This window comes from Geotrypetes seraphini, chromosome 7, assembly GCF_902459505.1.
Source record: "Geotrypetes seraphini chromosome 7, aGeoSer1.1, whole genome shotgun sequence".
Taxonomy (NCBI): domain Eukaryota; kingdom Metazoa; phylum Chordata; class Amphibia; order Gymnophiona; family Dermophiidae; genus Geotrypetes; species Geotrypetes seraphini.
In genome coordinates, this window is record NC_047090.1 from 12,014,342 (window position 1) to 12,036,692 (window position 22,351).

At 42.1% G+C, this 22,351-nt stretch overlaps 1 protein-coding gene across 3 annotated transcripts in view; it reads right to left on the reverse strand.

Moving 5' to 3' along the window:
- The window catches only part of UHRF1BP1L (UHRF1 binding protein 1 like), a 92,211-nt gene that overhangs the window by 55,085 nt on the left and 14,775 nt on the right, over positions 1 to 22,351 (reverse strand). For all 3 annotated transcript variants that reach the window (XM_033952933.1, XM_033952932.1, XM_033952934.1), the window contains exons 4-7: positions 20,938 to 21,029; positions 17,314 to 17,503; positions 8,076 to 8,216; positions 6,014 to 6,184 (exon numbers count right to left, since the gene is read on the reverse strand). In XM_033952933.1, coding sequence (XP_033808824.1) covers positions 6,014 to 6,184; positions 8,076 to 8,216; positions 17,314 to 17,503; positions 20,938 to 21,029 — 594 coding nt within the window. The remainder of the gene's footprint in view (positions 1 to 6,013; positions 6,185 to 8,075; positions 8,217 to 17,313; positions 17,504 to 20,937; positions 21,030 to 22,351) is intronic.

Genomic DNA, 22,351 nt, shown 5'->3' on the forward strand with positions numbered 1-22,351 from the left:
AAGGCAGAATTGGTGTTAAGAATTTGGACTTTTCCATTAATATTTGGGGACCCCCTGCTTCTTACATCCATTATGTAAACCACTTCTGTCAATGAAGCAGTCTCTTCCTCTCCCCTGCTTCAGACACAGTCCCTCCTCTCATTCCCTGTTCTGGAAGGTTTATTAACTACCAGCCTTGGCTGATCTCCAGAATCCACTGCCTACATTCCTGTGCCTGCTCTGGTTAGAATCTCACACCCATGCTAAATGCAGACATTTCAAATTGAAGGTGACCTCCTTCCAGTCTGCTTTTGTTCTTGCCAAACAAAAGTACTATGGCCATTTGACAAACTCTCCTGCTTGCAATCCTCACCATCTCTTTGCCACACTGAATGCCCCTCTACAAAATGCCTTCATCTCCAACCCTTCTTAATTTTCACCCACACTGTGAGAGATGGGCTAGGACTGTATGCAGAGAAGCATAAGGTTAAAGGTTAATTCCAGCTATTTGGGCAAAAATAGAAAAGCCAATCTTGGATCTATAAACTTGCCATCCAAATGATTGATCGGATTATTTTTCTTCCTTTAGCAGGCAAGGAATGGAGTAGCTGCCTAGTGGTTAGAACAAGGTGCTTGAAACCAGAGAAATCAGAGTTCAAATCCTGTGCTTTTTGGTTAAGTCAATTCACTCTCCATTACCCCAAGTACAAACTCAAATTGTTAAGTGCTCTGGGAAAGTGAAATACCTACCTATAATCAGATTTTTTAAAAATAAAGTAATCACATCCAAATCTCTTTCTTTTATGAGCAAATTTATATATTTTCTTATTATGTACTTTTGCACAATTAAATCAGAATGCATGCATACAAAAATGTTAATTAGTTCATAGTTCGTCTTTATTTGATATACCACTTGGGGAGACACCATTTGGGCAGTTTACAATAATAATAATAATATAATTAAAACAAGAAACAGACAGCTGGAATAGCAAATTGAGAAAAGAAACATAACTTCCACTCAGAGGAAAACAAAAAGATAAACAGGAAATACTACTGTACTTTATATGTGGCACAAGCTTAGTGCTCCAAAATGGGCATTAACTGCATAGCAAATAGAAAAGACCCTATCCAGAACTTCAGCTGCCTAGGCCAGAGCCCCAAAACCCTGCTAAAAAAGACAGGTCTTCATGGCCACCTTAAACTGTTGCTGCCAAGGACAGCATTCGTAAATATGAATATAAGAATAGCCTTACTGGGTCAGACCAATGGTCCATCAAGTCCAGTAGCCCGTTCTCACGGTGGCCAATCCAGGTCCCTAGTACCTTGGCAAAAGCCAAATACTAGCAACATTCCATGCTACCGATCCAGGGTAAGCAGTGGCTTCCCCTTGCCTTTCTCAATAAAAGACTGGAGGAAGAACATTTAATAAATTAGGATCTGTAACAGTAAACACCGAGTTGCAAGAGACATCTAAAAAAAATCTGATGAAAAGAAGGAATCAGTCAAAAATTGATTGTGTAGAACATAGGAATTGACCACTGAAATAAGGGATCAAGTAGCAAGTCAGAATAGGAGGCTGTCCTGTGAGAAGAATCTTGCAAACCAATCTTAAAATGTAAAGACAATTCACAGATCAACGGGAAGCCATTGATTTGAGCTGTTCTTTAAAGCTATAAATATTCAAAGTTATTTTTGATGAAGTCCTTTCAACAAGGCATTACGATAATCCACATGGGATATCACCAAAGAATGCATGAGAATACAAAGAGATCCGAGTTCCAATAAAAGTCAAATTCAGCGACTGACAGTGTGCAAAAACATTTGCTAACTATGGAAGATATATGAGAATGAAATGTCAAGACACTACGATTACTCCCAAGATCTCAACAGAGCCAGATTGCCTGACATGGTGGTGCAGGTCAGGGTTCTATGAGCAGGACTGCAGGAGGACAAGACTGTTACCGTCTTTATAAAACTGGGTTGCATTTTATTGATCTTCAGCCAGTTTCTAGTTTGAAATTAAGTTTTGAGATCTCTGTGGGACAGCTGGGATCCAGAATTGCAAGAATCTGGATATTGTATGCATAATTGTAAGGGACCAATTCTAAAGACTGAATGAGTGTCGCAATGGGACAAGGAAAATGTTGAAAAATATAGGGACCAATAAGGAGCCCTGAGGCACTCTGCAAGTAAGTCAGAGGGATTCAGACAACTCATTCTGGCAAAGAGCATGATAGGTACGATTGGACAGATAAGACTGAAATCACAACCACACCTTACTAGATATGTCAATGATCTGCAGTCAGTCTAAGAACAGTTCATGACCAATGAGGTCAAATGCCATAGAGAGATCAGTGGACAATAAAACGATGGTATGATTCTACCAAGGGCAATTTGAATGGTGGCTGACAAACCAATGAGAGCTATTTTAGTATTGTAGCAAATGCAAAACTAGTCTGGTTAGGATGGAGGATTTGAACACTGTCAATACAGTCATGCAAATGGTCCAGAACTATATATTCCACTATCTTAGAAAGAAAAGGGAGACATACTATAGAACAGTGTTCTCAAACTCGCAGCCCCCCAGGTGCTATTTTGTGACCTGCGGTCTTGTACCTGATCTCGCACTCTGGGTAGGAAGAGAGGCGCTGGCGTCAACTGACTTGCAACTTCCTGCAGCCGTCGCATATGCCGGGACTCCTGCCTTCGCGTATCTGCTGGATAGGCGAAGGCAGGAGTCCCGGCATACGCGAAGGCAGCAGGAAGTTGCAAGTCAGCTGATGCCAGCGCCAGAGTCTCTCTTCCTGTCCAGTGTGCGAGATCATGTACAAGACCGCAGCTTCAAAATACAGGTATTGCTAGACAGGGGAGGAAGGAAGAGAAAAGGGGTACTGCTGGACAAGGGGGAGGTAAAAGGAAGACAGAAGAGGTGTTGCTGGACCTGGCAGAAAAGGAGGGAAAGAAAAGGTGCTACACACTGGAGGGGAGGGTGAGATGGTGCAAGGGGAGAGAGCATGTTGGGTCGAGGGGGTGGGATGCCACTGAGGGAAGAGGCAAGAACAGAGAGAGAAAGCGTGCAGGAGGCAGAAAGTGTTGGACTCATGGAGACGGCAAGATGGATGGGGAGGACAGAAAGGAGGGAAGGAGATATGTTACACTGGGAAAGGGGGAAGAGGGCAGAGAGTGAAAAGTTGGACTCATGGAGAGGGAGAGAGAGAGAGAGTTGATTTTTGGTTGAGGGAAGGAGGACCAGATGAGAAGCATGCAGAAGGAAGAGAGAAAAAAAAAAAGTTGGCCTGGTAGAAAGGAGGGAGAAATGTTGGACTGGGAGGGGTGTCAGAAAGGAAGAAGGGAAAGGAGATGGACTGCAGGGGGCAGAAAGGAGGAAGGGAAAGAGAAATGTTACACTAGAGGGGAAGGAGAGAGATGTCAGACCATGGAAATAAGGAGGAAAGGAGAGAGAGAGATAGGAAGGGAAGGGAAGACATGGAAACATAGATTTTGAGACGCATAAAAATAGAAAACTTGAATGTTAAGTTAATGCCAAAGATGGATGTAAGGCAGAAAGTGAAGACCGAGAGAAAACCAGTCAATGGACAAGAAGGCCCTGGAAACACAGTTAAAAGCACAGAAAAATAAAGTCACCAGACAACAAAGGTAGGGAAAACGATTTTATTTTCAATATAATGATTGAAATGTGTCAGTTCTGAGAAAGGAAAGATGTTAAACTTTAACGGTGAGGGCTGCAGAAAAAATAATTAATATCTTATAAACTATAAAGAGTTTTATCTCATGCAAAATTGTCATTTCTTTAATAAGACATTAACTATTTTTTTCTGCGGCCCTCCAAGTACCTCCAAATCCAAAATGTGGCCCTGCAAAGGGTTTGAGTTTAAGACCACTGCTAGAGAAGATAGAGACAAAATCCCTGGCAAGATGACAACCCTTCCTTCTCGGACATATAGTTAACTTGCTTCCAGGTGGCTGGAACAAAGCTTTCCATAAGGGAACTGGAGATCATAGCATGAATGAAAGGACATAGTACCTCACAAACTAGACCAACAAGGATCGTGGGGCACCTTTGTTACCCACACTGATCTAATAACTGACCGTTACAATTTTATTTCCAGTTGTTTTATGGTTTAAAATAAATTAAATTTAAAACATCCAACGTAAAACTCGTATGGCTAATTCTACAACATAAACAGCCTGTTCTCACACAAAGATGGATTCTGAATTAGTAGCACCAGAAGTTTCCTGCACTTAAGTTTATTGTGAATTTGATTGAACACTTATCAAATGCTAAGATTTTTACAATCAAATAGGGGTAAGAACAAAATTAAAAACAACAATGATAAACAGACCAATTTTACTCAGACAAACACAAAGCAGGATGGTCTCCGGGCTCAAGGATCTCCCGTACAGAGAAAGGCTGAACAAATTGCGACTATACTCTCTCGAAGAACGTAGGGAGAGAGGAGACATGATTGAGACATTTAAGTACATCACTGGTCGTATTGAGGTGGAAGATGATATGTTCTCTCTTAGGGGACCCTCGACCACAAGAGGGCATCCGCTAAAAATCAGGGGCGGGAAGTTTCATGGCGACACCAGGATGTATTCCTTCACCGAAAGAGTGGTTGACAATTGGAATGAGCTTCCAATGCAGGTGATCGAGGCCAGCAGCGTGTCAGATTTTAAAAACAGATGGGATGCCCAGGTCGGATCTCTAGGAGGGTAGAGTTAAGGGGATGGGTCATCAGAGCACGATATCTGAAAGGGTAGCTAGGAGGGAGGATCAAAAGAGTGGGCAGAGTTGATGGGCTTTGGCCCTTTTCTGCCGTCACTTTTCTATGTTTCTAAAAGAAGCGTACTAAGAACGAGCAGGAGAGGGGGGGAGAAGTACAAAAATACACGCAAAAGGACTAAGGGGATCATTAGTCAAAAGCTCCTTTAAATTTTTCTATAACACATTCCAAAGTGTAGGTGCAGTAACTGAGAATCTTAAGGATCTATCAGATTTTTGTTGAGGAAAGCCGGTTCTTTAGTGACTAAGTCAAAAAAGATATACAGGGGTAACTCTTTCAAATCAAGGTTACTGCCGAGTGACTAAAGAGATTAATAGAACAAAATAAAGTCACCGCACTCATCAATACACTCAGTAAACTTATTTTTTGTTTAGAACTCTGCTCAGAGACATGAAGGCTGATTACTCGGCCTCACCTACCAATCATTGCAGTGTTCAGAAAAATTTTTGATTTGAAGTTCCTATTAATAATGCGCTAGCCAGAAGGCTATGCTGAAGATATAAATGCTCTCATGAATTCTATGAATTATACAAAATGACTTAACTTTAAATAGTGACTGGTTCCGACGTGCACGTTTCGTTGCTGCGTCAGGGAACCGACAATACAGCTAGGTTTAAAGCTGGTAGTGAAGTCACTGAAAGCAAGAAATAAATACTGTAAATAACAATTCTTTAAAATAAATGCAAGTTATAGAATACTATAGCTCTATCTTATGGCTATTAACTGGAAGAGACCTAGCTTTTTAATTTCATGGTGAGTGCGCTCTTCCAGTTAATAGCCATAAGATAGAGCTATAGTATTCTATAACTTGCATTTATTTTAAAGAATTGTTATTTACAGTATTTATTTCTCGCTTTCAGTGACTTCACTACCAGCTTTAAACCTAGCTGTATTGTCGGTTCCCTGACGCAGCAACGAAACGTGCACGTCGGAACCAGTCACTATTTCAAGTTAAGTCATTTTGTATAATTCATAGAATTCATGAGAGCATTTATATCTTCAGCATAGCCTTCTGGCTAGCGCATTATTAACAGGAACTTCAAATCAAAAATTTTTTCTGAACACTGCAATGATTGGTAGGTGAGGCCGAGTAATCAGCCTTCATGTCTCTGAGCAGAGTTCTAAACAAAAAATAAGTTTACTGGGCTCTTTAGCGACGGCAGTGTTTGGTATTAAATGAAGGTGCCTAATGTCTTCCGGACAGATTCCCTTCTAGAAAGAGTTACCTGGGTAGGCTCAGATGCAATGCTTTTCCTCTGCTCTGCCGATTTCTCAATTGCTTCACTGAGCGATTTTGCGTACTGCACCATTGCTTTCAGCTGGGAATCGGTCAGGACCCAGAGCAGGTCATCCAGCATCAACAGTAGCTTGGAGGCCACTACATTGCAATCCTTTAACTGTTGGGGAATGGAAAAGATCATTTGGACAAAAGGCCAAAGGAAGTACTGAACATGCAAACCCACTCTTGCCTCTCGTATTATCAGCATTGCTAAACTTTTTATTAATACTCACACCAGCTGTTGCTGTTTATCATTTCTATGGCATCACAAGTCCTAAGCAGCCCTTACAGACACACATGAGAAAGAAAAAGTCCAAGAGGGGCTGCAGGAAATTTAGGGGGGTCGATATTCAGTGATTTAAATGGCCAGCAGAGGCGCCTCGCCGTTTAAATCTGGGGAAATTCAGTGGCACTCAATCGAATTGTGAAGCTGAACATTCCCTCTAACCCAGGGGTGTCAAAGTCCCTCCTCGAGGGCCGCAATCCAGTCGGGTTTTTAGGATTTCCCCAATGAATATGCATGAGATCTATTAGCATACAATGAAAGCAGTGCATGCAAATAGATCTCATGCATATTCATTGGGGAAATCCTGAAAACCTGACTGGATTGCGGCCCTCGAGGAGGGACTTTGACACCTGTGCTCTAACCACTCATGCCAAAACTAGCTAATTTGTAGGTGGTCAGAGGGAACAGTGGAAGCGGAACAGAAACTTAGCAGTTAGTGGCAATCTTCAGTCTACTAACTGGTTGAGCAACAATAACAATAATAATAATAATTTATTCTTGTATACCGCCATACCCAGCGAGTTCTTGGCGGTTCACATCAATTAAATTAGGATCCACGTTGACATGCAGATTTACAACAATTTATCAGAAATTGAAAGATGAGGAAGGAAGAGGATAGAAGGTAGGGAAGAGAGAAGATATCATGAAGGAGGAAAAGAACAGTGCGAGGGGCGAGGTGTTATTGCAGGAGGGGGGGAAGGTTAAGGGTCTTGTTCGCTGAATAGGTAAGTTTTGAGTAATTTTCAAAAGTAAAGTTAGGACAGAAAAAAAGACTGTCCCTTACTGTTCGAATTTCGGCCAGTGCCCAGTTAACTTCTGCATCCTGGCCAAATGTTTTGCCATCCCCCTGCCACAAGAAGAGAAGCAGATAGCATCCTAAGACGCACACTGCCCCCCCCCCCCCCGATGTGTCCAGGTAGTCCAGTGGGATCCAAAGGGCAGGAGCAATGCCTCCTTAAAATGACAGTCATGAGGGAGGGAGGGAAGTGGGTTCAAAAGGGGGCTGTGAGGGAGAGACAGGGATTCAGAAAAGGGAACTGCTTCTATTCTTCCAAGGGGGGGGGCTGCTTCTCTGGGCTGGGAATGAGGAGGGGTCAGGGAGCAGAGAGTACCTGTATCCCTTATGCAGGTCCCAACTGATATTAAGTATCTTATGCATGTTATGGATGAATATTGAGTAAGACCCACATAAGCTCTGGCAGCTAGCACCTGAAGAATTAGCCGTGGATATTCAGGGCCAGTGCCCAGATCCAAAAACCTGATCCAGGAACCAAATTCAAGGATTATACAGTACTGAAGTAGATATACTGCCTTTTTGTAGTTTACCACCACGCTCAAAGCGGTATTTCAAACCTTTTCCCTATCTGTCCAGGTGGGCTCACAGTCTATCTAATGTACCAGGGCCAGTGGAGGATTAAGTGAGTTGCCCCGGGTCAGGATTGGAACCCACAACTTCAGGGTGCTGAGGTTGTAGCTCTAGCCACTGCGCCACACTCTCCTCCACATACAGTGCTATATAAGGCCCAGCCACTGCCAGTGTTTGTTTTTTTTGTAGAAAAAGGGTAGCAGTACTCATACAGTATTTATTTCTCCTTATTCTATGGACTAGATCTACACAAATACGAGATATTTGACTATAAGAAATCATGCATATTGTACATACATCCGAGCATTTATCAATCAAGTAACTTTTCTGTATTTGTTCAGCCTTTTAGCCACTCACCCTTCTCTTGAGAGTAACTCTGATCTTTGACTGGTTAGTGATAAGTCGCACTGGGGCACTGATGACTTCATGGTCACTGTTCTGGATACAATCGGCTTCAATTCTGATCATCTGCCAACCAATTTCCTTAAATGTTAACACCTGGAATAAAGAAAAAAAAAAAAAGTTATTCACTTTCTATAAACTGAAAACTTCCTGAGCAACGCTTATCTACTTTCTTCCCCACTCTCTTACTCCTGGGCTAGTAAGTACGATCGTACTTCCACAAGGAGTCCCATGTTAATCTCCAATAGCAAAAATGGCAGAGGTCTGATGTCATTATGCCATTGTATAGATCCATGGTGAGACCCCACCTGGAGTACTGTGTGCAGTTCTGGAGGCCGCATTACCGCAAGGATGTGCAAAGATTTGAGTCGGTCCAAAGAATGGCCACCAGGATGGTCTCGGGACTCAAGGATCTCCCGTACGAGGAACGGCTGGATAAATTAAAGCTATATTCACTCGAGGAACGCAGAGAGAGGGGTGACATGATCGAGACATTCAAGTATCTCACGGGCCGCATCGAGGTGGAAGAAGATATCTTCTTTTTCAAGGGTCCAGCGGCAACAAGGGGGCATCCGTGGAAAATCAGGGGCGGGAAACTGCACAGGGACACCAGGAAATTCTTTTTTACTGAAAGGGTGGTTGATCGCTGGAATAGTCTTCCACTTCAGGTTATAGAGGCCAGCAGCATGCCTGATTTTAAGGCCAAATGGGATAGACATGTGGGATCTATACAAAGAGATAGGTAGGGGAGGGTCATTGGGGTGGGCAGACTAGATGGGCCTTGGCCCTTATCTGCCGTCTATTTCTATGTTTCTATCTAAGCTAAAAGATTTGTCATTTGCACCTAGACTATGACAAGAGAATGTAATTACCAAGTTGGATCAAACTGAGAATGATCAACTCAAGTGACCATGAATGAGATTAAAATTATGGATGTTTCAACTCAAGTGGAAAATTTGGAGGGCAAACAGAATGAGACATGGGAAGTCCAGGATAAGATTATTCAAGATTGTTTGAATTTACATTGTAAGTGGAGAACACCTTGAGGAGAGTTAATTTAAGAGCATTAAACTTTCCCCATGTGGCTTTGATGACGAGATCTTTTTAAGAAATATCTGATGGAGATTTTAAAGCTCCTGGAAGTAGCTGTTCCTCCCAATAAGAAGTGACAGGTTGTGAGTCAGCTTTCAGGTGAAGGTTTATCAGCTGTTTCACCCGATATTCTCAGAGTTACAGTTTTGTTAAGAGTCCTTTGTGAAATATAGAAACATAGAAACATGATGGCAGATAAGGCCAAATGGCCCATCTAGTCTGCCCATCCGCAGTAACCATTATCTCTTTCTCTCTCCGACAGATCCCACGTGCCTATCCCAGGCCCTCTTGAATTCAGACACAGTCTCTGTCTCCACCACCTCTTCCAGGAGACTGTTCCATGCATCTACCACCCTTTCTGTAAAAAAGTATTTCCTTAGATTACTCTGGAGCCTATCACCTCTTAACTTCATCCTATAGTTTCATAGTTTATTAAAATTTGATTAAACAAAGCCCCTGGACCAGACAGCTTTCGCTCAGAGTTTTATAAATTGCTTTTGATGGAGATTATACAAGCGTTGACTTTTCCATTTAATGCCTATGTTGAGCGGGGATCTTTGCCGCTGTCTCTGCGGGATGCACATATTTGAGTGCTTTTGAAACCTGGTCGGGATCCCACTTTGCCGAGCTCTTATCATCCTATATCACTTCTCAATGCTGAGGCAAAATTTTTTGCTAAGATTTTGGCTAACCATCTAGCCCGAGTTCTCCCTGATCTTTTCGCTGATCCTCAAGTAGGCTTTGTTCGAAATCGTCAAGTGGCCCGTAACATTAGGCACATTTTAACATTTCTGGAATACGTCACTTATCGTTAAGTGCCTTCTTTGTTGGTCAGCTTTGATGCGGAAAAAGCCTTTGATAGGGTTTCTTGGTCTTTTACGTTCTCCACTTTAAGACATTACGGCTTTGCAGGCTTTTTTCTCGATGCTATCTCAGCCCTGTATGCTTCGCCTCTAGCAGCGATTTGGGTTAATGGTTTTCTCTCGGATCCTTTGAGAATCAGAACGGCACAAGGCAGGGTTGTCCTTTATCCCCTCTCTTGTTTGTTCTTACCTTGGATCCTTTGGTGCTGGACATTCTGCAGATGCCAGATGTTACAGAGGTTCGCATTGGCATGGTGGAGTTTAAATTGTCCGCCTTTGCAAATGATCTTCTAATCCATCTTATTAATCCGGCAACCGTCCTATCCACTCTATTGATGGTGATGCTGAATACGGTGATTTTTCGGGTTTTCAGTTAAATCTGGAGAAGTCCTTAGCCCTTCCCACGACCTGTATGGTCCATGATACTTGGGTGGGTACCTTTCCGTTGAAGTGGGCGGATTCAGCTTTTTGTTTTTTGGGCATCCAGTTGACCCCCTTCCGTTGCCTCTATTCGACACGTTAATTTACAATTGCTTTTTGATTACACCCGCAGGCACCTGGATAGTTGGAAGTTTTTTCCCCTTTCTTTGCATGGTCGTATTCAACTTTTCAATATGATTATTTTCCCGAAATGGCTTTATGTTCTGCAAGTGTTGCCTCTTCGTCTATTGCAAAAGGATTTCCATTCTCTCTCTCAGCTCCTATCTCATTTTTTAGGGGGCAGTATTGGGGTCAAGGTCACGAGGGGGAATGGGTGTTCCTGATTTGCGGCTGTATAATCAGGCCTGCTTACTCCACTATCTTGGGGATTGGATCTTAGAGCAGGATGTCTATACCTGCTTTGACTATGAACTGGCTTTCTACCAGCCATGGCATTTGTCATCTTTGCTTCATGCCCTGAGGAATTCCCTTCCCTCTTATTTATGTTCTAGTTTTCTCTTGGGATCCCTCCGGGAGATTTGGAAGATCTACCTCAAGATATACCTCTGCTTTGAGTAATGCATACATGCTTGTCTCTATCTATCCTAAATTACCTTGTACTGTTTCTTTGTGAGGCTACTAGTAACCACAACTATAAATGTATTCTCTCTCCAAAGTCTACTTATGTTGGTACCTCGTACAGATCTATTGTCCCTGATTTTTACTTGGAAGTGCTTAAAATCTAGCTCCATATCTAGTAGGTAATATTTGTCAATTTAATCACTGGCATTAACTTCTGCTAGCATTACTTTTCAATGATAGTTCTATTATAACTCCAGGTTTTTTTTATATTTGAGATGGTATTGCCCTTATGTGTTACTATAGATTGCCAATTCTGATATGTTTATATGCTGTTATATGCTATTATAGCATATCCTATATCATCCTGGAGTTCTACACTTTTCAACTCTCTTCTGGCTCACATCTTGGGTTTATACATCTCTCTCATACACTCTTCACGCTGTTTTTTCCCATTGCCTTTCCTTCCCTCACTTCCTCCAAGATTATCCTTACCTAGCTAATTATCTGTGGGTTCAGATCTTCTGCAATCTATAGCCTGCCTACACTCTCTCTTTGTTACACTGCCTCTCGTTCCTTCTTTCTGATGATATTACAGTTTGAGAGTATTATCCCAATCTGTTGCACTAAGTATAGTGCCGCAGGGATATTATTCTGGCTGCTTTCTCTCCTTATCTACTTTTGACCTGTTTATGTACCTCTTCCCTACACTATTAATATCTAAGCATTCTTTACTCTAATATGCTACACTCTCTCTGAACTGTAGAGGAATGTGGTTTAGGTCTTGGCAACATAACTATATTTAGATATAGGTTATATCACTCCCTTACCTACTACTAAGCTATTTTTATTTTGCTTTGTGGCACATTTACTATTTTGTGCTCTCCCAAAGTTGCACGCATCTTAGGTTGCGAAATTTAAGACTTTTATATATATCAAGTTCTGTAGTTCAATTTCAATATTCTATTGTATTAATAACCAAATTTCTCTCCAGAGTGGCTTCACTTGGCGTTGTGGCCGTACTTCCCTGTGGACCACTAATCCTTGATTCTCCTATAGGATGTGCTTTTATACTGTTGTTGTTCATAGGCCCTGAATCGCGCAAGAGCATTTACGGTTATTCACCGCTGTTTCCAGTTTTTATACAGTTGTTATCCATCAGGTTACTTTGTTCTGATATGTGTTAGGACCCCTGAGGAAGGAGTGTTTCTTTGAAACACGGACCGTGTTGGGTCCAGTTGCAACAGTCCTTTTGGAAACAAATCGTTTTATGTTTTTTAGGATTGTCTAATAAAGTCTTGCCATCCTGTACATCATCACTGCAGTTTCTGTTTTTTGTTGTTCATAGGTATGACATATTTTTGGAAAGATTTATCTACAATTAGGGCAATATGCGATATCATTGCATGGTTTTTCATAAGGTACACTCTTAGAATTTTACCTGTAACATACTTTTCTTACTCATGTCTATAACCTGTATTTCACTCAATGTGAAAGGATTCAATAATCCTATCAAACGTAAAAAAAATCCTAGATTATGTTTCCAAACTTCACCCGGATGTTCTTCTATTTCAGGAGACACACATCTCTCCATTACAAAAGCTCAAAAAATTACAACTAAATGGGCATTGCCACCATTATTTTCACCTTCCCTAGGTAAACGTAATGGTGTACTTACCTTAATTAGGAAAAGGCCTGATATTCAACTAATATCTCATGTAAATGATACGCAGCGTAGATGTTTCAAGATCCACCTAGATATTAATAGAGTACCCCTTATATTAACTAACGTATATGGTCCCAATTTGGACGACCAATCCTTTTTTGATGAATTAACTGAATCTTTAAACACTGATACTGGTAACTGGAACTTACTTGGGGGCGACTTCAACTTAATTCTTGACCCTTTACCTGACAGAAAATCTACAGCACCTTTCAAAAAATCCAAATCCTGGTTGAAATTACAAGAGTTAATCTCTAATTTTAATCTAGTTGATCCGTGGAGGTTAACTCATCCACAAGACCAAGATTACACATTTTTCTCCCCTCCACTCATCATACTCGAGGTTAGATTTCTTTCTTATTAGTCTTACATTATTAGCCACTCATATAGACTCTGCACAAATTAAAGAAATCGCTATTTCTGATCACGCACCCATCATATTATAACTCAGTAACATCGCTAAGCCCCCTTTACAGAGGCAGTGGAGATTCAATTCCACTTTATTGCAGAAACCTGGCTTTATCCCTTATATTACAAAACATATAGAAGATTATTTTCTCTTTAACAAGCTTAGTGACGTTAAATGGTTCACCTTCTGGGATGCATTTAAGAGGAGCCATTATTTCCTTCGCTTCATCTTTATTGAAAAAACATTCCAAGGTGTCTAATGAACTGGCTAAGGAGCTAAAACGTTTAGAAACTTTACATCATAAAAATCCCACTAATATGAAGCTTCTTAAACAAATACAGTTTACCCGACTCACATATAACGCAATGCTATCTCGGTCTACCTCACATCAAATATTTGTACAAAATGCTATGTATTACCCTGAAAATAACAAGTGTGGACATCAACTAGCCACACATTTAAAAGGTAAATCAGAAAGAAATATCATCCCTGGTGTTAAAGATCAAGCTGGTAATGTTTTATTGGAGCATAAAGATATATTACAACAATTCCAATTATTCTATAGTAATTTGTACGCATCGGAACTGGGCCCTGCGACGGATTTCAGGGAATTCCTTAATGATATGTCACATCCCTTGCTCAATATATCACAACATAAAACGTTAACTCCTGATATATCGCAGACCGAACTCTCAGCAGCTATAAAGTCAATGAAAAGAAATAAAGCCCCATGATGGAATCTGGTCTGCACTTTACTACAATATGAAGGTATTACTGCTAAAAAAAACTTCTGCGAACCTTTTCATAATATACCGTATTTTCACGCATATAACGCGCGCGTTATACGCGTTTTTACCTACCGCGCATACCCCTCACGCGTTATACGCGTGAGCGCGGTATACAAAAATTTTTTTTACATAGTTCCCACCCCGCCCGACGCCCGATTCACCCCCCCAGCAGGACCGCTCGCACCCCCACCCCGAACGACGGCTCGCACGCGCTCCCACCCACACCCGCATCCACGATCGGAGCAAGAGGGAGCCCAAGCCCTCTTGCCCGGCCGACTCCCCAACTCCCCGACAATATCGGGCCAGGAGGGAGCCCAAACCCTCCTGGCCACGGCGACCCCCTACCCCCACCCCGCACTACATTACGGGCAGGAGGGATCCCAGGCCCTCCTGCCCTCGACGCAAACCCCCCTCCCTCCAACGACCGCCCCCCCCAAGAACCTCCGACCGCCCCCCCAGCCGACCCGCGACCCCCCTGGCCGCCCCCCACGACACCCCCACCCCCCTTCCCCGTACCTTTGGTAGTTGGCCGGACAGACGGGAGCCAAACCCGCCTGTCCGGCAGGCAGCCAACGACGGAATGAGGCCGGATTGGCCCATCCGTCCCAAAGCTCCGCCTACTGGTGAGGCCTAAGGCGCGTGGGCCAATCAGAATAGGCCCTGGAGCCTTAGGTCCCACCTGGGGGCGCGGCCTGAGGCACATGGGAAAGTCACGGAAAGTCAGGGCGGGTGAACGGAGAGTCGGGACAGCGCACAGAGAGGCGGGGCAGTGCACGGAAAGTCGCCATGCAACAAATCACTCAGAATTGGAAAGACTATACCAAATTAAATTATACGTTCTGGTGGAACTCTGTCTGTCATATCTACAAAATGGAAAAAGTAATAGCATTACAACACGGGAACATTCATAATTTCAATAAAATTTGGCAACCATTGACTAATTATTCTAATGATTAGATTTCTTAGCACAATTATAATACTTATATAGAAAAGGGGTGGGATATATATAATTTTTAGAATCATTAATTGAAAAAAGGGGAGGGATGTATAACTTTTGATTATATATAATATATACTGTTTATAAATTAAGTTGTATTAATGATAGATACAATGATATATAGAAATTAATTATATCACTTGAATTTCAACTATTGTAAAAATTGAAAAATTTAATAAATAAAATTAAAAAAAAAAAAAAAAAAAAAATACTAAGCTCCTTCCTGAGCTTGATTGTTCAGATAACTTTTTGGTAGGACATTTTGTTTTGGTTTGTCATCTTCTAGCTACTAGGTCAAAGATGAACCTTTTACATAAGCATATTGTCTCTTGCTGACAGGGAGAAATGATTCTTTCATTATTCAGAAATCTGCATGCAATTCAATAGCACAATGTCTCTCTTAAAAATATCCTTTGGGGGTCTCATAGGAGTCTTCACCTTCATTTTCATGAAGGTCTTATTCCTGATTCTTCCTCATTTCCTAGAAATATGGGAACCTCTAATTAATCATTGTAAATCTCAGCTGCCCTCATCCTTCTCTCAGTTATTCCCTATAGACCAGGGGTGTCAAAGTCCCTCCTCAACGGCCACAATCCAGTTGGGTTTTCAGGATTTCCCCAATGAATATGCATGAGATCTATTAGCATACAATGAAAGCAATCCATGCAAATAGATCTTATGCATATTCATTGGGGAAATTCTGAAAACCCGACTGGATTACGGTCCTCGAGGAGGGACTTTGACACCCCTGCTATAGACTAACATATCATAGTCACTAAAGGTACACTAGACATCGAGCAGATTTCACATATCTCGATCTGTATGCATATCTCATGTTACACTATCTTACATCCAGATTCATGTTCAATATAATGTTTATGTACTTTGTATGCGATTGTACATCGTTGCAATGACATCTGCTTTATGTATTTCTGACTTTTTATGTATTTCTGTCCACATTGCCTGACATGGCTATATACATTGTCATACCTATTGCTGTTATGTATATCTTATATTGTTATTATGTTTTATTTCTGAAACTAATAAAAATAATGAACAAAAAAAAAAAGAGTAAACTAGACTGATCTGGATTTTCTTCTAAAAAGATAAAAACTATTTATATTGACTGGGGTAGCAGTACAACAAATTACATATAACTGGAAAAATTATGATAGGTTAAACTATAACTTCTGGTGGAATTCCGTATGCCATATATATAAAATGGAGCGTGCATTAGCAACACAGAGAGGTTATTTTGGCAAGTTTCAAAAGATCTGGGGACCATTAGCAGATTTCTGTAATGAATGAAATCATTTTCTCATAATAAAAATCTTATTAAGAAGGGAGGGGGGTGGGTTTCATTTTATTTATCTCATAAAATATTTGTCATTATTTTTATTATAATTGTTATGTGTATTGGGAGGGGAGGGAAAAGAAGGGTTTAAATTTTAACAATTATTATACATATTAGGTAATACAGATATTTTAGGTATTATTGTGTATAAATACAGAATAATATATTGTATTTACAGTGATACATGAAAGGAATTCAAGTGGATGAAGAAAAACTTCCTTGCATTTGTTTTGAACCTATCTCCCTTCAGTTTCTCCGAAGGTACGAGGGGGCATTCGGAGAAACTGAAGGGAGATAGGTTCAAAACAAATGCAAGGAAGTTTTTCTTCACCCAAAGGGTCGTGAACACTTGGAATGCACTACCGGAGGAAGTGATCAGGCAGAGTACGGTACATGGATTCAAACAGGGATTGGACGGATTCCTGAGGGATAAAGGGATCGTGGGATACTGAGAGAGGTGCTGGGATGTAACACAAGTATAGAAAGCTAACCAGGTAATAAGTATAGAAAGCCAACCAGGTCGTGCATGTGCAAGACCGGAGGGTTAGGACTTCGATGGGAAGATAGGACTTTAATGAGAAATCAAGGTGGTAAGGGGCCCCTTCTGGTGATTCAGACAGGTCGTGACCTGTTTGGGCCGCCGCGGGAGCGGACTGCCAGGCAGGATGGACCTATGGTCTGACCCGGCGGAGGCACTGCTTATGTTCTTATGTATGTTTTATGTGATCTTTTAAAATTTCTATGTTACACTTATTGATATATGAAAATGAATAAAAAATTTAAAACTAAAAAAAAGATAAAAACTCAGGAAAGTATCCAAGCTTTGGGCAGAAATAATTACACCACAAACATTGCACCTGTAAATAGCACATGAAATGCAGAAAATCTCTTTATAACATGCAACTCTAGTTGCAATTAGTTCTTACTTTTCCTTGCTGCATGCAAAACAAGTAGAGCACTGTCCTTACCTCTCCACGCTGAGGATCTTGGATTCGAGTGGATTTCAGGTCTCCATGCTGCCAGTTTGCATTCACACTGTATATTCTTAGCTGGGAAAGCTCAAAAGAAGCATTAAAAGCCTTTGCTCCAATTCGGATTATTATTGAATTCACAGAAAGGGAGATCCCTTCTACCACCTTTTCAGCAAAACCATATTCACTGTAAAAAAAAAAAAAAGACAAGACTTAAAGGTCAATCATTCAAATACAGTCTCAGTAGGTCATAATTAGATAGATATAAACATTGAAGCAGACTAAGTTGTAAGGAATTTTTATACATGAAGAAGGAATAAGCAATGTTATAGTAACTTCTGCTTTTGAATCAAAACTGTTTGAGATTTTTTGCAAACACATTATCTGTTTACAATCCAGCAGTTTTCACCCATTCCACTGGACCTCCAGTTGAATTAGATCTTTCATGGGTATTTATTCACAGCTTGTATATACCTTCCACTTAAACTCAATGTCAAGATTTAAAGCGTTCCAAAGTTTTCTAGTAAATACGAGTAATAGAGAGTATTAAAAGATGGACTCTGCCATGTGGTGTACCTCAAGGATCACCTATTTCGATATTACTATACAACTTCATTAAGTCCACTCTAAATTCAATTATTCTAAGCCCAGGGGGATGGCTATTCTCATATGCAGATGGTATTTTTCTTTTAATTTCTACGAATCCAAATTAACAGGTCTGTCTAGAGCAGGGATCTCAAAGTCCCCTCCTTGAGGGCCGCAATCCAGTCGGGTTTTCAGGATTTCCTCAATGAATATGCATTGAAAGCAGTGCATGCACAGAGATCTCGTGCATATTCATTGGGGAAATCCTGAAAACCCGACTGGATTGCGGCCCTCAAGGAAGGAATTTGACACCCCTGGTCTAGAGCATTAACTAGAGTGCAAGAATGGTCGGTAAAACACTAAACAGACACATTTGATTCCATCTACTATTATGCTGGCAAATGATATTAACTTAAACACTTGAGAAATGCTCCAGGGTTATGAAAATCACTCTAGAAAGCTCATTGAGATTTGAAACTTATGTTAGACCCTCGGAACAGGTTCCATGTTAACATACATAGCATAAAGTCAAAACTGGTTACAAATCATTACACTTCCTAACTCAATCTATACAGAGGATCTAGTTCCAATATACATTTCTTTCTTTTTTTTTTAAAAGGTAACAGCCACAGTACAATTATCCAGAAACAAATCAATCAGCTAAACAGAATCCCTACCCTCTTCCCCCCACCATCCATGTTGCCCCCACCCTCCTCCACAAACAAAATGAAGGCAATTATTAAACCAATCATAATTTGTTTAGTAACAAACTGTGCCCTCGAGCAGAAAATGGGCTAGATTCACTAAGGACACCGATCGTGTCCTGACCATTTTGCGACCCGATTGTTCCCCGACCCGATTCACTAACCTTGGTGCCGAGCAACCAGTCGCTCAAGTGCTTTCCGACTGCATCTCCTGCTCTCTGCCTGGATTCTCCTGCCCCAACTCTCCTCTCGCCCACTCTGCTCTCTGCCCCAAGTTTCCTCTTGCCGCCCCGACTCGCCGCCCAGCTCTCTGCCCTGAATCTCTCTTGCCACCCCGACTCGCCACCCTCCTCTCGCCCCGAATCTCCTCCTCATGCCGCCCCAACTCGCTGCCCTGCTCTCGCCCCAACACTCCTCTTGCCACCCCGACTCTCCTGCTCTTTCCCGCAGTGCCAGCCCGTGGTTTTAACCCACAAGTTTCAAGTGGGTTAAAATCACGGGCTCGTGAAGTATTAAAAAGTTTAAAAAAAAAAAGGTTTCCAGGCAAATAAGATGGTCTGCGCACGCGTCGGGATCACTGGAGAGCAATCCATGCGGTCAGTTGGGGCGTGATTCCGATCGCCCTCATTTGCATGAGGGCACTTCGTGAATCAGCCCCCAGGCCACAGATCAATGGCCTTAGTGAATCTAGCCCAGTGACTGCAAATAGGGATCCCATGTATTCAAAAACAGCAATTTCCTTTTCCTGGTTCCCCTAGCATCAAGAGCTTCCCAGCTGACCAACTGATGTAGCTGATTCATAACGAATGCAAGGAAGTTCTTCTTCACTCAACGGGTGGTAGACACCTGGAACGCGCTTCCCGGAGAGGTGATAAGACAGAGTACAATTCTGGGGTTCATAGAGGGACTGGATGGCTTCCTGGAAGCGAAGGGGATAACAGGGTACAGACAGAGGTTTACCTTACAGGACATTGAGCGAATAGGGTATGGACATTTTAGGCTAGGTAGGGAACACTTTCAGGTCATGGACCTGGAGGGCCGCGGACTGCCGGGCACGATGGACTCCTGGTCTGACCCGGCAGAGGCAATGCTTATGTTCTTATGTTACGCCAGTGCCAAGAGGCTGGGGCATGGGCCACCATCCAACTTTGCAAGATACATTTGCGAGCTAGCAAACACATTTTACGACACATCAAATGATGTCCTCTAGTTAACCTGCCATATGCTGTAGGTGTATCCAGTACCAGCTGAAACACCATGCCCGTGAGGGGCCTGTCCAAAATGACAGTCATATAATTTATCACACACTGCAAGAACCTCCGAATTGTAGGGCAGGACCAGAATGCATGCCCAAAAGAGTGCTTCTGCTGTCCACATTTAAGATAGAGCGGGGCTGGGGCTGGGACTGCCCCCCCCCACACACACACACAACAACACTCTATAGTAACATTCCCGAAGCCAAGCATTCTGCGTCAGCTGGGGTACAGTCTTAATATTGGCAGTTCTATCCCAGATGCTCAAGTCATCACTCGCATCCCTTTCCCATGCTCTGCGACAGCATTTCTTTCTTTTTTATTAATCATACGGCAATAAGCAAGGGATGAGGTAAGCTTTTATTGCTTTCCAAAAATCCAGGAGTCCTTCCTTGGGATCTGATCTACAGGTGTAGTTGATTCCAGCAGCTTGGTAAGAAATGGGAGTAGGATCATCGTCTGGCATTCTGTAGTTGAAGGGCACGACCAGGGGGCGTTGGGAGGTGTGTTTCCTACTGGGAGTGGAGTGGTCTGTTCAGCACGTATGGAGGAAGCTTAGTTGACATGCAGTCTGGTGCCATTTGTACGCTAGCATCAAGCCCTTAAAGATGCAGCATTTGGCTAGGGGTAGCCAGTGTGCTGATGATAGAGCCTGGGAGAAAGGGTCTTGGGCGTGAAGGTTCTTTAGAAGTCCAATTGCTGCATTTTGTACACTGCGAGACCGTTGAACAGTGCATTGCAGTAGTCCATGCGGGAGAGGACGAAGGCATAGAGAAGTCCATTCCAACTACAGGAGTTACCATCTAAGCTCCCTCCAACCTATCCAAACTATCTTGTCATGTGTGAGACACAGAGACTATAAAAGTCTGCCCGACACTGTCCTCACACTCCAAGTAAGTTACTGGAGTTTCCACTGAAGCCCTCTCCAGCCCATCCTAAACCAAATTGCCATATATGGGGCATAGACCGTGCAAGTCTGCCCAGTACTGGCCTTAGTGCACCCATTTAAGTTGTGTTTTAATTACTCTAAATCAAATGTCCAACATGCTGAAACACTACAAAAGTTGTACAATACTGACCTTTGTCCCGATCCAGTTACTAAAGGTGAGGGGCCATTGCGAGCTCGGGGCTCTTCACAGGTGCTCATTTCCATTACTACTTTATCCAGAGACTGGAAAACAAAAATGGCGTTAGAGTATGGAGGAATGAATCAAGGACACTGAGGATGGAAGTGGTCAAAGGAATTTTATGCTAGATCTGATGTTGTAATGGTTACGTGATCGTCTTTGTTATATGATTGTTTCTGATTCTATGTTTTTATTGCAAACCACCCAGGATTCTAGACAGTACAATCTTGAAAAGAAATAAAGTGGCAAAGTGAATAGAGGAAATCAGTCAACAGAACAAGGATAAAGGGAGGTCTGGTTCTGAAATGTGAGCTCCTGGGATTTCACAAGGCTGTTAAAATCAACTTATTTTAAACTAGTATATTGGTGTGAGGAAGAGACTGAAAGGCTGGAACTGTTGTGTATTTTCACTGTGTCTTATTTGTTGGACTGTTCTATTTTTTATGAATGTTATTTTATAACCCATTCTGAGCATTGTCTGGGGGAATTGTGGAATGAATAATAAATAGCTAATGGAGGAAGGGCAAAGGAACGGGCAGAATCATTTGAGGGAAAAAGGGCAATGTATGTATATTGAAATTTTGTGGAACACATTGTATACTCTCCTGGGAAATTATGGCATATCAAACAAAATAAAATAAGGTCTAAGCCAGGGTAAGGGAGGGTCGAATGCTTGGACTGGACAAGAGAGAGGAAACAATCAAGGGAGAAAGGACTTGAGGTTATGGAAGAGTTAAAAAGAGCAGGAATGTTTTTTATCTGATGACAAACACAATACACTAAAGGGGGTTAATTTCATAACAAGTCATCTCTGTAAAATGTTCATAAAGCATCACGTACATCACACCTTCCTCTGAATTACACTCGTGACTCCACAACTGCAATCTCAAAGTTTTAACATTATCAGTGCTGTGTACAGGTATAAGCAGGGCAGCTCTGGCTTTCAGAGCTTCACAACAATAGGGGAGAAAAAAGCTCCTACACCTGGGTCTTCATAGGAACCACAGACTGCAGGCACCTCTGGAAACTGCCTAGGAATCCAGCAGCTTCCAGAAGCCTAGGGGAAAACATTAAGGGCCCAATTCACTAACCTGCCCGATCGTGACAAATCCGGGCAGGGCCAATCGATTCTGGAAGCAAGAATATTCTAATGGGGGCGATCGGAGGCACGCCTACATCCGCCGACACAGATCGCTAGGTAGCGATCCCGATGCATGCACAGACCATCTACTTTGCCTGTAGATGGTCTGCGCATATGTTTGCTGTCTTTTTTTTTTTTTTTTTTTAACTGGCCCTGCAGTGCGAGCCTGTGGTTTTAACCCGCGGGTTTAAAGCGTGTTAAAACCATGGGCTCGCACTGCAGGAA